We start from the raw sequence: 14,449 nt of genomic DNA, 5'->3' as shown, positions 1-14,449 counted from the left end.
ATTTTTTGGGGCGAACCACATTTCAAAATTGGCCTCCAAGGTTTTCCATCAATGTGCAAAATCTTTCCTTTGTGCTCATTAACTCTTATCCACATACAAGACCCTCATCTGCAGCTGGATGGAGTACTGCTCTCCCCTTTGGGCTGGCACTCTTGCCTCACATCTTGCTCAGCTTGATACCATGGAAAAGAAGGCCTTCAAGATCATTGGCATCTCATGTGATTAAATTGAGTCTATGGGCTTATCACTTTCCCATCGCAGACAAGTTGGTGGTCTTCCTGTCTTCTGCCACCTCCTTTCTCGTCTTTCACCCTCTGCCCTTTCCCAGCTTTGTCCCCCAATCCCCCAAGCCAATGCGGTGCACATGCAGTTCACCATCGACCACCTTCTTGTGATACTCCCAAAATCCAGAATCACTGCTGACCTCCAATCATTTATTCCTCTTTTGTCCACCTCTGGAACCAACATACAAATTCTCTTCAATCTCATTCTTCTTTTTAGCTCTTCAAGTCAGCAGCTTTTCACCAACATCTCAGGTCATCCACAATCCAAAAGCATCATTTTTAACCCCGTCAACTACTGCCTTCCCTTCCCCCCACCGAAAGCCCACCTCCTTCCAAATTTCCAGCTTAACCTACCCGAGAGTTTGCTCCTATATCGATCTTGTCTCCCCCTGCCCCATTCTTACCCGGATCCCTTGTTTGTCCATCTCCATCTATTTTGCTCCTCAGCCCTGCCATTGCCCCCCCCCCTCTTTCTGCTATTCCTTTTGTTCTGTTGCATCATGATTTATTCTATATTCTATCTCTTCAACAAGCATTGACTTTGGAAACAAGAAAAGCTCATAAACAGGTGTGCCTTCTTTGCCTTAAACTTCTCTGTAAGTGCGATAGTAAGATCTTTTTTTTTTGTCTGGCCCAATAAGCTAATGTTAGCTGTGCAGGGTGGTATTCCAAGGCATAGTCTAATCTGTACTGACCCACTTTTCTTTCCTTTCCACAAGATTCCATGGTACCTTTCTAAAAGAGTAGGCCATTGTGTGCCGGTGCCCTGTCCAAATTCAAAATTTCTGCCCTAACTTCAAGAGCACAACCACACCTCAACGATGATGCAACCAACGGACTGAGTTCGTAATTGGATCCCAATGCATTCGCTGGATGATTAACAAATAATTTTATTGTGGATATGATGCTTGCGATGTTGTCACATAATGCATACCCGTTGTTCTTCCTAAGGCATGCTACCCAAACAAATTGCAGACGACCTGAGACAAGGCAGAACAACAAAGGCTCAAAGCTACAGCAGCACAACCATTTTCTTCAGGTTCGTAACTCGAAAAACATTTCCTCAAGTAAAATAGTCATATTGTATCAATAATTATCTGTAATTGTGTGACTTTTCCTCTCTTTCAGTGACATTGTGGGCTTCACACAGCTGTCCAGTTCCAGTACTCCCTACGAAGTCGTGACCTTTTTGAACAAGCTCTACACAATCTTTGACAATATCATTGATAACTATGATGTTTATAAGGTTGAAACCATTGGTGATGCATGTAAGTTGAAAAAGGGATCGATACTACTTGCGTTGTTCAAAACAAAATGCCTTCTCAGCCAAAAAGGGATCGTTTCCCAATGTTCACCTGCAACACAGACATATGGTTGTAGACTATAGTCTATATTTTTGTGTTGCGGTATAAACCAATCCAACATGCACAATTTTTATGCCTCCACCAACGAAGTCACTGGAGACATTATGTTTTGGGGTTTTCTGTTCAGCTGTCCGTCCATGCGTCCAGCTGTCCGTCCATCTGTTTGTTTGTGCCCCCATCTGTGATAGGTTTGCATTACCATGATAAGGAAGGCTGGCTTGGCAAGCGTGAGCTACCTACTTGGTAACTGAATACACCCGTGGACATCTTGACAGCACACATTACAAACAAAACTGCGACAAAAGCATATTTTTTTTTAAGTTTTTTTTTTTTTGATAGACACAGCTAAGTATGAAACAATAAAAGAAAGCAACTTGTTTTGGGCACTGCACATGCATTTATGCCTACTCATGTATTGGGGGGTGTTTGACCACTCATATTTTTCACCTCAATGCTTAAATTTTGCTTTCTCGGCCAAAGTTGGGTGAGCACATCACATGCACACACAAAACTGTAGGATTGGCTTAGTATGTGAAAAGTTTAACAGACTACCAAATCCAATTTGAATACAAACATGAAGACAGCAAACCGGAGAAGGTATCCCTAACCCACCTCGGAAATTTTTTTCCAAAGGCAGGTGCCAATAGAAGATGTCACACATTAAACCAAAACAGTAACAAATACAGCCACAACAATTGCAAAAATGACAAAAGAAAAATATAAAGTGAAATATCAACAGAAAAACACCAACAACTGGGAGAATGATAAAAGAGCAGGGAGATATATATATATATATATATATATATATATATATATATATATATATATATATATACATATATATATATATATATACATATATATATATATATATATATATATATATATATATATATATATATATATATATATATATATATATATATACATATATATACATATATATATATATATATATATATATATATATATATATATATATATATAGATATATATATATATATATATATACATACATATATATATATATATATACATACATATATATATATATACATTCATATATATATATATACATACATATATATATATATATATACATATACATATATATATATATATATATATATATATATATATATATATATATATATATATATATATATATACATATATATATATATACATATATATATATATATACATATATATATATATATATATATATATATATATATATATATATATATATATATATATATATATATATATATATATATATATATATATATATATATATATATATATATATATATATATATATATATATATATATATATATATATGAGGCCCCGCGAGGAGGAGTGATAGAAGCGACATTTTTTAATGATATGATGATGATAGGCTCGGATGATAGGGTAAGGGTTAAAATAGTGCTATATGGCATTAACTCCAAAATGGCCGATGTGTCCCTTACATCACTCGTCCTTGCAACGCCATACATAGATATGTATATAAAGAATTGGACAGACTGGGTAGACACAAGGAAGGCTCATTGAAGCACTGGGATGGAGAACAAATCATAATAAATGCCCAAGACCAGAGACATAACAATGGCTTTAAAAAAAATGACAGGACTGAGTCAATCGGACAAGTGTCAATTCTGCAAGGTAGAAACAGAAAGCACGAGCCAACTTTTATTAGGATGTAAAAAAAAAAACTCATGTCAGAACAGATGTACACACAAAGGCACAGTAGAGTGTGTAAAGTAATCCACTGGCACATCTGCAAAAACTTAAATATCCCAGTTTCAGAAAATGCATGGAAGCATAAACCAAAATCAACCATTGAAAACAAGGAAATAACACGTGCAACCCGATGATCCCATCAAGCATGAGCATAGAAAACACAGCAACTAGATATTGCGCTGAGGTACAAAAAAGAAAAGATGGCATTGCTAATTGAGGTATCAGTACCCAGCGATCTTGGCCGAAACAATGCAGAAATGAAGAAAATTACCAAACACCAAGATCTCAAAATTTAAGTAAAAAGATCATGGAAGTGGAAGAGCACCCACCCATTCGAACCAAAATTGTACCAGTGATAATGGGAGAAATGGGAATGATGATCAAAGAAGAACCTTATGAAAATCTTAAAAACCATCCCTGGAAGTATTACTACAAACAAACTAGAGTTGGAAGGTGTCTGGCACTCAGTGACGATCCCAAAAAGAACCCTTGGAACATAACTTTGAAAAGAATAAAACTTCAGAGCTTGGTTGATGAATCGATATCCCGTCCCAAAAATGGTGGTGAATACTTCAAGACCTTGTAGGACTCCGTTCCACATTCTGAAATCCACTGTGTGCAATTACTCCCTCCATCCTCCTCCATGCATTTGCACCCACCTGAATCTTCTTCCACACCTATGCTTCCAACTTACCATTCCTGGTCACACTGTTCCCCCCATATACTCAAACCTATTTCCCTGTCTGATCTCCTTCCCCTCTAATCTGATATTCATTTATTTTCTCTGCTGCCCGACCCACATCACCTCAGTCTTCTCCATACTCATCTTCAGCACATGCTTCTCAAATGCCTCCGTCCACTCCACCAGTATTTCCTGCATCTCCCACCCACTCTCCACCACAACAGCAAGATCGTCTGCATGGAACATCCTCCCCAGAATGCCTTCCATATTTACCCTCATTACGAGCTCCATCACCATGACAAACATTAGTGGGCTGAGAGTGTTTCCCTGCCTCAAACCGATGTTCACACTGAACTCCTCCGACATCCCAACACCAACCAAAACTCTTCCCTTCCTTACCTTGTACGTCCCTTCCACCAACCTAACTTCTGCTTCCGGCACATCTCTCTTGGGACAGTCGTAGGCCTTCTCCAGGTCCACAAACCCCAATGCCATTTCACCTTGCACCTCCAACCTTTTCTCCACCAGCTGTCTCAGCATGAACATCCCATACGTCATTCCCTTACCCTTTCCACACCCACGTTCCTCTCCAGTACCTTCATGACATGACTTAGGAACATGATGCCTCTGTACTTCCCATGATCTTGAACATCGCTCTTCCTCTTCTACATCAGCACAATTAATCCTGTCCTCCAATCCTCCGGAATCGAACCGTCTCTCATACATACATTCAACACCATCTTCCAACTGACTGCAACTTCTCCCACAGCAACGAGCATCTCTGTATGCACCTCATCAATGCCTGGCGCTCGTCCCTTCTTCATCCTCTTTAATGCTGTCTGCACTTCCGACTCCATGATCTCCACACTTTCTCCTCCACATAAAACACACACACACACACACACACACACACACACACACACACACACACACACGCACACACAACACCCTTTCCCCTTACTAATGAAGGTGGATACTTTGACACCCAGTAGGTCTCCGTTCCATCTCTTGAAACCCACCCAGATGTGGAGATAGCAGCCAACAACAGCAATTTGCACACACACAGACACACACACACACACACACACACACACACACACACACACACACACACACACACACACACACACACACACACACACACACACACACACACACACACATATATATATATATATATATATATCTATATATATATATATATATATATATATATATATATATATATATATATATACATACACATAGATAGTCACACACTCATATGGAGGTGGATACTTTGAGACGTGGGGGGGCTTCGTTCCACCTACTGAAACCCACATTAGAGATAACAACCAGCATACGGAGATAACTAACAGTGATTTGTTTATCGTCATCAATTTTGCGATATTACTATGGACGGCAATGTGATGTTTGAACCTTGAACTGTCTCGTCTAAGATTCATGACCAATTCGACTCTCAATTGAATTGGTGCTTTACAGGTTGGACGATGCAATGCATCACAAAGTGCTCTGTCTCTTAAATGGACTTTGAAACGCTTCTACGAAGCAAATAACATAAACAATGCTTGTCGTGTAACGTAAGCGTTGCTCTTGCATAAACATCACTACTTGTTTCGTCGAAGCATTTTTGGCATTGCAGCATCTCCTAAACACGTTTTGTACGTTTTGTGTGCAGTGCACAATTCTAATACAGAACCGCTTGTATTTCATCAAATGTTGAAAGCACAACAATGCATATTTCACACCACAAACAATGCTATTGCATAAACAAGGCTCTTTGCTTCGTATAAGCATTTTTTGCTCCACATGTTTTGAGTCTGCTGCATTCTTTTTGAGTGTCCAATAAAAATTAATGGCACATAAAATGCTGAAACCGTGTTTCGGAGTCTGGTGGCATTAGTTGGTCGATCGATTACGAGTCGGTGAATTACACTGGTCTGTGTCATTTCAGATGTCTAGGTTTTCTCAACGATACCTATATCCTTTTTGCATGCTGCATTTAGAAATGTATCTCATTTCGCTCAATCAGGTCAAGTTTTTATGCTATCTCAATTTTAAGGAAAAAAAAATAATCAAAATTTTTGTTTTTAATCAGCATTTTTTTTCAATTCAAAACCAGACTTACATTGACAGAAAATGTACAAACTATATATAAAATGACGCACAAGTACCATTAATGTGAAATTCAACATTAAAAAGACGAAGGAAAACAGCGACTGCTGGAGCGACTGAAGTTGGGTGTTGCCAGAAACAACGATTTATCCATAATTTTCTGAAATTGAAATGAAAGTAATTGTGAAGGCACTTTCTTCCACATGAACGGTACTTGTGTGTCATATATATATGTATATATATATATATATATATATATATATATATATATATATATATATATATATATATATATATATATATATATATATAGTTTGTACATTTTCTGTCAATGCAAGTCTGATTTTGAATTTTAAAAAATGCTAATTAAAACCACAAAAATTTTGATTATTTTTTTCCTTAAAATTGAGATAGCATAAAAACTTGACCTGATTGAGTGAAATTAGATACATTTCTAAATTCAGCATGCAAAAAGTATATGAGAACCGTTGAGGAATCCTCGACTTCTGAAAAAAATATTTCAAATGCAGCTCAGTGTTATCAATCACCGACACCCTGAATAGATTCCAAATTCCTGCCGAAAATCTGTGAGTCGCAACTGGCCTGCTCCTCTTGGATATCCCTTGATACCAGGTTACACTGCTTGTTAACTCAGTGTGGTTGTTATGCGGGTGGCAGCTCCAACACTGCACCCAGGTGTTCACAATACGGGACTTTTGAAATGATGTATTTCTGCACTGATTGCTTGGTGCGAATGTACAGAAATCCCTAAGTAACAAAGTACATCGGGATGGCACGGAGATCTTTCATGCTCCCCAGATAAGGATTGCAGAATGAAATGACTAGAAACACGCTTAAAGAAGCCGTAAGTCCTTGTAAGCATACCTGCGAGAAAGGGACGTGCCTCTGCACAATGAAACAGTTGAAGAACTTCCTGATTAACTCCTCAAGTTAATATGTTACAGTGCAGTGCATATTGCAAAAACTCCCAGCGATGTGGAGCCGTGAAAGGCCGAAGATGGCGCATTCCAACCAAAACTTTGTGCTTCTTAACACCGATTGCAATGTCATATCTCGGGCTTGTTGATGCACAGGGTGAGTTTAAAATGATGATATTTACTATTAATCATGTTTTGGAGGAGGGAACGGGTGGGTGGTGGTGGGAGGGTAACAGGGTGTGCTGGGAGTGGGGGAGAAGGGGTTTTGGGAGAGGAGGAGGGTGGTGCGAGAGGAAGGGAGGGTGGTGCGAGTGGGAGTTGCATAGGCTTTGAGTGTCGTTACAAATACATATTTTTTTGATTGCTTCCAGGGCCAAAAGAGAAATTATACTCGATTTTTGCATCTTTTGGTGAAAGGAGAATTATCCGTTCGTTTATGTGTGTGTTATAACTATGGCCGCCACCAGCTAATTACATTAACAGGAAATGATACAAACTCTCATGTTCCTATATATCCATGAGTCCGATTTTCACTCAGGAACACAAAAATTAGAGTTTACCTTCATAAAGTCACCACTCTTCCGTCTAAATGGTGAAAAATATTTTTTAAAGCCTATTTCAATGACAGATTTCATGTTAGCAACGGCAGGTTAAAAGTGCCCGTCGAGCAGAACAGTCACCATAAACACACAAACACATAAACACATGCTAAAATTCCTCGTTTAGCACTCGACATTATATCGAATGTCCGCTATTGTCATATGTTATCGGCCTTCTTTGGCTACGAAGGGCAACCATTATTTTCAGCGTCAGGAAAAGAATAATTGTTGATATTATTAACGCGTTTGCATCGGCCTTTGTTATAATCATGGTATTCACCTTGTTGTCATGAGAGTGATACAATAACTTCAAACATTATCATTAAGTCTGCTTTTGTACTTTACCTAGACATGGTGGTGTCTGGGGTTCCCAAGGAAAATGGTCGCCGACATGCCAGCGAAATTGCAGACATGGCTCTCGATCTCATCGCCGTTACGCAATCCTTCGTGATTCCACACAGGCCACAGACAATGCTTCAAATTCGTGTTGGAATCCACTCGGGTGAGCACAGAGATCATTACACAATGGTTTCATTTCGTCCGTTCATACATTTGGTCGATATCTGCAGGTAGAATCGAAAATCTCTTTTTTTTTTTTAAAGGTTCTGTTGTGGCCGGTGTTGTTGGAACCAAGATGCCCAGGTACTGCTTGTTTGGAGATGCGGTGAACACAGCATCACGCATGGAGTCCACAAGTGAAGGTAAGGATATTCCTGTTGCAGCATTAAAAGGGTAATGTGGGTCATTTTCAGTCGAAGGACAACAGGATAATTTGGTGGCAACGTGATTTCCAGTGAACTTACCGACTACTTCGTTTGATTCCCGACAGAGTGCAAGTGTGTGATACTCCATACCTGTCACGGTTCCCATCTGCAATCATGTAGATGTTCGGGTTAGATTTGATTAGTCCACATTCGGTGTATGAAATTTATAAGCTTATAGACATCTTATTAGATTCTCATTTCACCCAGGACTCCGAATCCAATGCAGTCCAAGTACAAGTGAGATCTTGCAGGACCTCGGAGGGTACAAGCTTACGTGTCGCGGCTCCATTGCGGTGAAGGTGAGGAAGGCTGACAGTTTTGTGGCCATTAGAATTTGTATTCAAACCGTGTTGCAGGTGATAATGACTCAGAGGATTTAGTAAGTGGTATTGATATTATTTACACTTAGAGTGGCCATTGACGGACTTCAATAAGAGAGGACAGTCGCATTTCGTGCACAGTGATTAAAAAAAAACAGTCATAATTATGCCTTTGCTGACAAAGTCGCCAGAGGCATTATGTTTTCAGGTTGTCCTTCAGTACGTATGTTTGTACTGAGGTCTGTCCGTCCATTCGTACAAATTACCTCCGCCACCGAAGGTGAAGGAGGTTCTGTTTTCACCCCTCTGTTTGTCTGTGTGCAGGATATCTCAAAAAGTTGGGACTGATCCGGATGAAATTTTGTGGACAGGTTTGGTGTGCGACAAGGACGAACTGATTAGGTATTGGTAAAGATCCGGACCCGGATCCGGATCCAACTACTAGAATTTTTAAAGTGATTCTTCACCATTGACAGATCGAGCCAAAAACGATATCGTACTGTATAGCATGACATGTTCTCATGGATCAGACATTGTGTGGCGGAGGTATGCGCTCTGCTGAGTGCCATTCTAGTTTTCTCTGCAACCGCTTATCTGATTTAAACAAAATTTTAACCATTGCCGTGACTACTCATGCAGAATATTTTAATGATAATTATGATGTCATAGGTCACATGGAATAGCAGCCATGTTGGAAAAAGGAAAAACTTTGAGCATCTGTGTCTCCGAGACCACCCCCATGGAAAAAAACTTAAACTTGGCACATGTCAAGTGTGCCCCATAGGGAATAAGTGTGATTTTTGATGATGTCATAGCTGGTTTTGTTATGACATCATAATTGCACACTTCAAATGGTTTATCCGATCAGTATGAAAATTTGTGAGGGTCATCTAGGGATAAATTGTATGGGGGGGGGGGATCGATAACGTCGTCGGTCATGTGGTTCGGCAGTCATTTTGTTTTTAACATAAAAACCTTAAAAAAAAACCTTCTCTGAAATGGCTGAACAGATCAAGGTGAAACTTTACGGGTATGATCACCTATCTATGAGGAACAAAAGGTTCTCCATCTATAATATAGGTCACATGGTTTGTCAGCTGTGATTTATTTTGATTTTTTGGGGTTTTTTGAAGAATAAACCTTTAAAAAATCTTCTTCTTCAGAATGGGTTGACATTTCGAGGGGAAACTTCACCCACATGTTCCCCAAACCTTGTGGATACCAAGGTGTTCATGAATAATTAATAGGTCACATGGTCTGGCAGCCATATTGGATTGAACAAATATCTTTTAAAACTTCTTTCTCTCGAACCACTTTGTCAGTCGACGTGAAATGTCACATTTGTGATCTAGTAGTCATGGCGAATAGATGTTTTAGATTTAAACCAGATCAGACGCATGCTCTCGCAGCCAGGATTATTTAATATTTTCAATCTGTGTTCAGGGATTTAAATCAAACTTGGTACAAGTAGGCATGATGATGTAATAATGTGGGTGGAGGCATATCTGGCGATGTCATGACGTCAAAGAGTGCCCTTCTAGTTTTTTTGTTTCCTGAATTTTGTTTTAATTCGTAATAACTGCAGTTATTAAGACTACAAAAACATTTAATGTGTACTCACAATTCTCGGATTGACTGGTGTTGATATTTCTGTCCTTTCCTGGCATCATTAAGTAGGTTTTTGTTCCCCAGAAAGTGAATGGTACAGTCTTTGCATCTTCTGAAAAGTTAATGCAGATCTGGATCTCTGCTTTCACACTGTCCACTTCCAATCTGTTCCTCTCGTTTCTCCAAGCAGCGGTCATCATTGAAAAACACATGTTCTGTGTAAGCATTGCTGCATGGTCTTGAGAATACGTAGAAGATGATTATCGTTCGACCATTCTGAGTTTAAGGACGTCTTTCACTTCTGCATTTTTGGCAAGACAAACATTTAACAGCATCAAGCAACAGCCACAACATAGAGATGTCATTAGGAAACGTGACAAATAGGATCTTTTTTGGAATTTGCAGAACCAATACAAATGTGGGATTACTTAAATGACAAATATACGTATGAACCAATGAAGACCAACAATAAAAAGTTAAATTGTGGGTCGAAAGTTTGGGTAGCTCAAGGGGGAAATAGAGGACACAAAGGTGTCTGGTTTCATATCAATAGAGGACAGAGTAGTCGAACATTGGACTGTCCTCCACAAAACCGGATGAATGGCTATCATATTTACACTGCTTGGGATTCTGATTACAATATAGCCAAATACAGCCCTTTATGTCTGTGAAGATGCCAAATTACCATTTTGAATTTCTTTCAATTCTGACTAAACATTCCCTCTCCTCCCTAATATTCCCCATCTATTCTTCTTCCCTCCCTTCATCTTTCTTCTGTTTTCTCCTATGTCCGTTTCATCCTCCCCTTTGCTTTGGTTTTTTTTTTTTCACGACTGTATGGTGAAATTGTGTTGAACAATGGAATTGTTTTTTAACCACCGAAAACCCTCCCATGCACCTTGTGATTACAACCAGCAGTTTTCAACTCTTTCCACTCATCAGTTTTGGCGATGTTTATATATTTTTAATAGAAACATCGAAGTAAAATGAACATGCCAACAAAAAAAATCAAACCACTATTATGTCTTTAAACCATTGTTATGGATGATGGATGGCATCAGTGACCCAGGGTCCTATACAATCCCAGCCATACTTGTGAGAGGGGTGTAAGGACAGGGACCCTGGATCCTGTCCAGCCCACAAGGCTAAAGCCTGCATGCCAGCAGAGTGGTATTGGAAGATTGCACAATTTGTCGGTGGAAGAGGTTGGCAAAGGCACCATTTGGTAGCTGGCGACGTGCCCCTTCTATGCTATCAGGCCAGTTTCCTATGTGCAGGGGATCTGTCCCGTGGTTTAGGAGTGCATCAAAGCAAAACAAACACACAAACAGGCAGACGCTTCTCAAATGTATGATGAACATTTTATGTGTAATCCCCATGAGTGTATTGATCTTATGACTAAAGTAAAACCTTTTGTATGACATTTTGTATCCACGCAGGGTAAAGGAGAAATGGTCACATGGTGGCTAGATGGCAGATTGTAAGACCGAAGACCCTTTGAAATACCACACTGCACCCTCTCGGTGTACCACACAGCCAACATTTTGAGCGTGCGCAACATTTCTCAAAGGCATGAACCGTGTATGCATTGATTGATATATTTACTTTGGCTGAAACAGAACCATGCTTTACAGAATTCTGTTTTTTTTCCAAACACAAAGTACAAAAGAATTGCATGTCGTTGGAAAAGCATCTGTGAAGGAAGCAGAAGGCACGTCCAACCAAACATGCATTTTCATTTGGACAAAGTACCAGGTTTGTTGTTTCAATCACAGATGGATGGGCCTTTTGTTTCCTTAATGGTGTTACCTTACTCATATCTCATTATCCCTGAACATCTGAAAAGGATTTTTTTACCAATAGATCATCATGAGCGCAAGATAAGGCTTGATCTTGGTTTTTGCTGCTACAATTCATCAGGCATAAGCTTTTAGTTTAAAAACTTTCTCACTGACATTTCAATCCATCAATCCATGGATATACCTGTTAACTTTGCGAGGATCTGAGAGATCCATCAGATCCTGGGCGTTTTTCCTTGTTAGTAAATGTACTGTACTCTGTCATGGTTCTATCTACAATTGGTATAATGATCTGCTGTCCACCAGTGTATGTACGAGATCCTTGAGACTCCCATTTCACACTCATGTCAAGCTCACAGTAGGTGCACACTCAGACTATACACAGGTGTTGTCTGACTTTTTGGATATAATAAAGCGTGTCAGAAGATGGGCATGTACATCATTGTTCGTACGACTTTGAGGCAAATTATTTCGCAAGCAAATGTGTCTTGTAATACTCCGACGATGGTAAAATAGTGCTTCATTGACAATGAGCTATCCTTGAAGCAGGCAAAGTCTCACAAATGTAGGATGTCACGTCAGATTAGCTGTCATGGGTACATGATACGAAACACCTGCTTGCGAAACACCAGGATGATAGTTTTACACCTGGGCTGGATTTGATCCCAGGCTTGGCAGCTCAAACATGAGTGTGGATGAATGCCTGAAATGCATACGTGACGCCACTTGTGCATTTTACAGCCATTCACACAACATAACTGACTCAACCGAATTACTACAAAACATACTGACGTTACACTCGCTACTTAGTGATGTATTTTTTCTGTCATGTGTACTGAAGTCCATTTTAACGGACTCAACATTTGACATCAAAACAAACCGACACCTTGGGATCACTCCGTTGAAACGGGAACTATGGGAAAATTCTAAACATTATTTGGGGCCAAAGTCTGAGCTGAAAAGTCAGAAAAATTGGGGATCTATAAAAATTGAGCTTCTTCTCTCCTGGAAATAGATGTGACGTGAAAGATTCAGTAATATACATGTAATAAATGTTGGATTTAAAAGTTTGTTTTCTTTCACTTTAAAAACACAAACTCTCACACAAAACAGACATACACACTTGTAATCCACTGCTCAATGCTTGGTTCACCTTGGTTTTCAAAATGTAAACAGCCATATAATATGATCTATGAAAAACATTCTGTCAACAGATCATTGCTCACATTATGTTGAACCATTGATTGAACCAATTCTTGATACTTATATAAAGTTTACTGGAGTTGAAAAATGTTGACATGTTTATCGTAAAGAGCAATAAAAGTTGATGTGCATCGGCAATGTGTTTTTGTGTAATCTTTGATTCATAAAATTGTTTCCAAGTAATTAAAGATGTATGATTGCCGAAGGAAACTCCTTAAACTCCTTAATTCATTCATTAATTTTGTATGTAGCCTGTGGCTGCTGGTTGCATCATTGCTGCAGAGAGCATGGCTGTACGCTGATGAAGTGCCTCCTTTAGGGTAAAGCAGGAATTTGGCTATAGTGCCGGTGATGGCTCACCTACTCTTCATGAAGGACACAGTGTGATCTTTAACGTCCACCAACTAATGTCAGCAGACGGGACGGCACACACATTTATGAATCACTCTGCCTGTGAAACATCTGGGTGATGGTTTGTAACTGAGTTGAGATTCCGACTCAGGCTAGACAGCTTTGAGGTGAGTGTGCATACCTCTAGGCGAGGCCATCCTGCCTGTCTGAACTCTGTAATATTAAATGATGTAAATAAACCAGAAAGCTCGTTTGTGTATTTAAGATATAGGCTCAGTACTGATATTCAAGGCAAAGTACTGACATTGAGGCTGGGGGACCACAATTATATTATCTGCCTGGTGTTGGCTTAATGGTTAGGGTGGTGAGTAGGGTAAGAATACTGATTCTGGCTCACTTTTCCCCATGTAAATGAATGGGGGATTTTCAGCGATTCATAATTTTTTTCCCTAAAAATAAACCCCCTTTTTATCCCAAGGTATATTTATTTGTCTCCCCTTTTAACCTGGAGGTTGAACCTCATTGAATTGAACACCTGGGGGTTGAACAGCTCACTCATTGAACCTATAAAGATTTGTTCATTCTCAAATTCCTTCAATAGTTTAATTTTCTTTGCACAATAATCCCCATCTAAAATATTGACAAACAAAACATTTGAATCTTTATATTTTTTA

The 14,449-nt window shown here is 39.1% G+C and overlaps 1 protein-coding gene and 1 long non-coding RNA gene across 2 annotated transcripts in view; one reads left to right on the top strand and one right to left on the bottom strand.

Moving 5' to 3' along the window:
- Positions 1-7,354, bottom strand: part of LOC147016880 (uncharacterized) — a 24,238-nt gene extending 16,884 nt beyond the window's left edge. Inside the window, exon 1 of the long non-coding RNA XR_015049232.1 lies at positions 7,079-7,354. This is a non-coding gene — a long non-coding RNA (uncharacterized LOC147016880). The remainder of the gene's footprint in view (positions 1-7,078) is intronic.
- LOC147016879 (atrial natriuretic peptide receptor 1-like) overlaps positions 1-13,562 on the top strand; it is a 93,368-nt gene extending 79,806 nt beyond the window's left edge. Inside the window, exons 11-16 of the mRNA XM_085846013.1 lie at positions 1,236-1,323; positions 1,413-1,552; positions 8,080-8,232; positions 8,333-8,431; positions 8,702-8,793; positions 11,862-13,562. Of these exons, the coding sequence (XP_085702139.1) occupies positions 1,236-1,323; positions 1,413-1,552; positions 8,080-8,232; positions 8,333-8,431; positions 8,702-8,793; positions 11,862-11,906 (617 nt within the window). The 3' untranslated portion in view covers positions 11,907-13,562. The remainder of the gene's footprint in view (positions 1-1,235; positions 1,324-1,412; positions 1,553-8,079; positions 8,233-8,332; positions 8,432-8,701; positions 8,794-11,861) is intronic.
- The last annotated feature ends 887 nt before the right edge of the window (positions 13,563-14,449 follow it).

This window comes from Eptatretus burgeri, chromosome 11 (assembly GCF_056783735.1).
Source record: "Eptatretus burgeri isolate ZD-2024b chromosome 11, Ebu_testis_v1, whole genome shotgun sequence".
NCBI classification, from domain to species: domain Eukaryota; kingdom Metazoa; phylum Chordata; class Myxini; order Myxiniformes; family Myxinidae; genus Eptatretus; species Eptatretus burgeri.
This window is presented reverse-complemented; position numbering and strand designations above follow the sequence as displayed.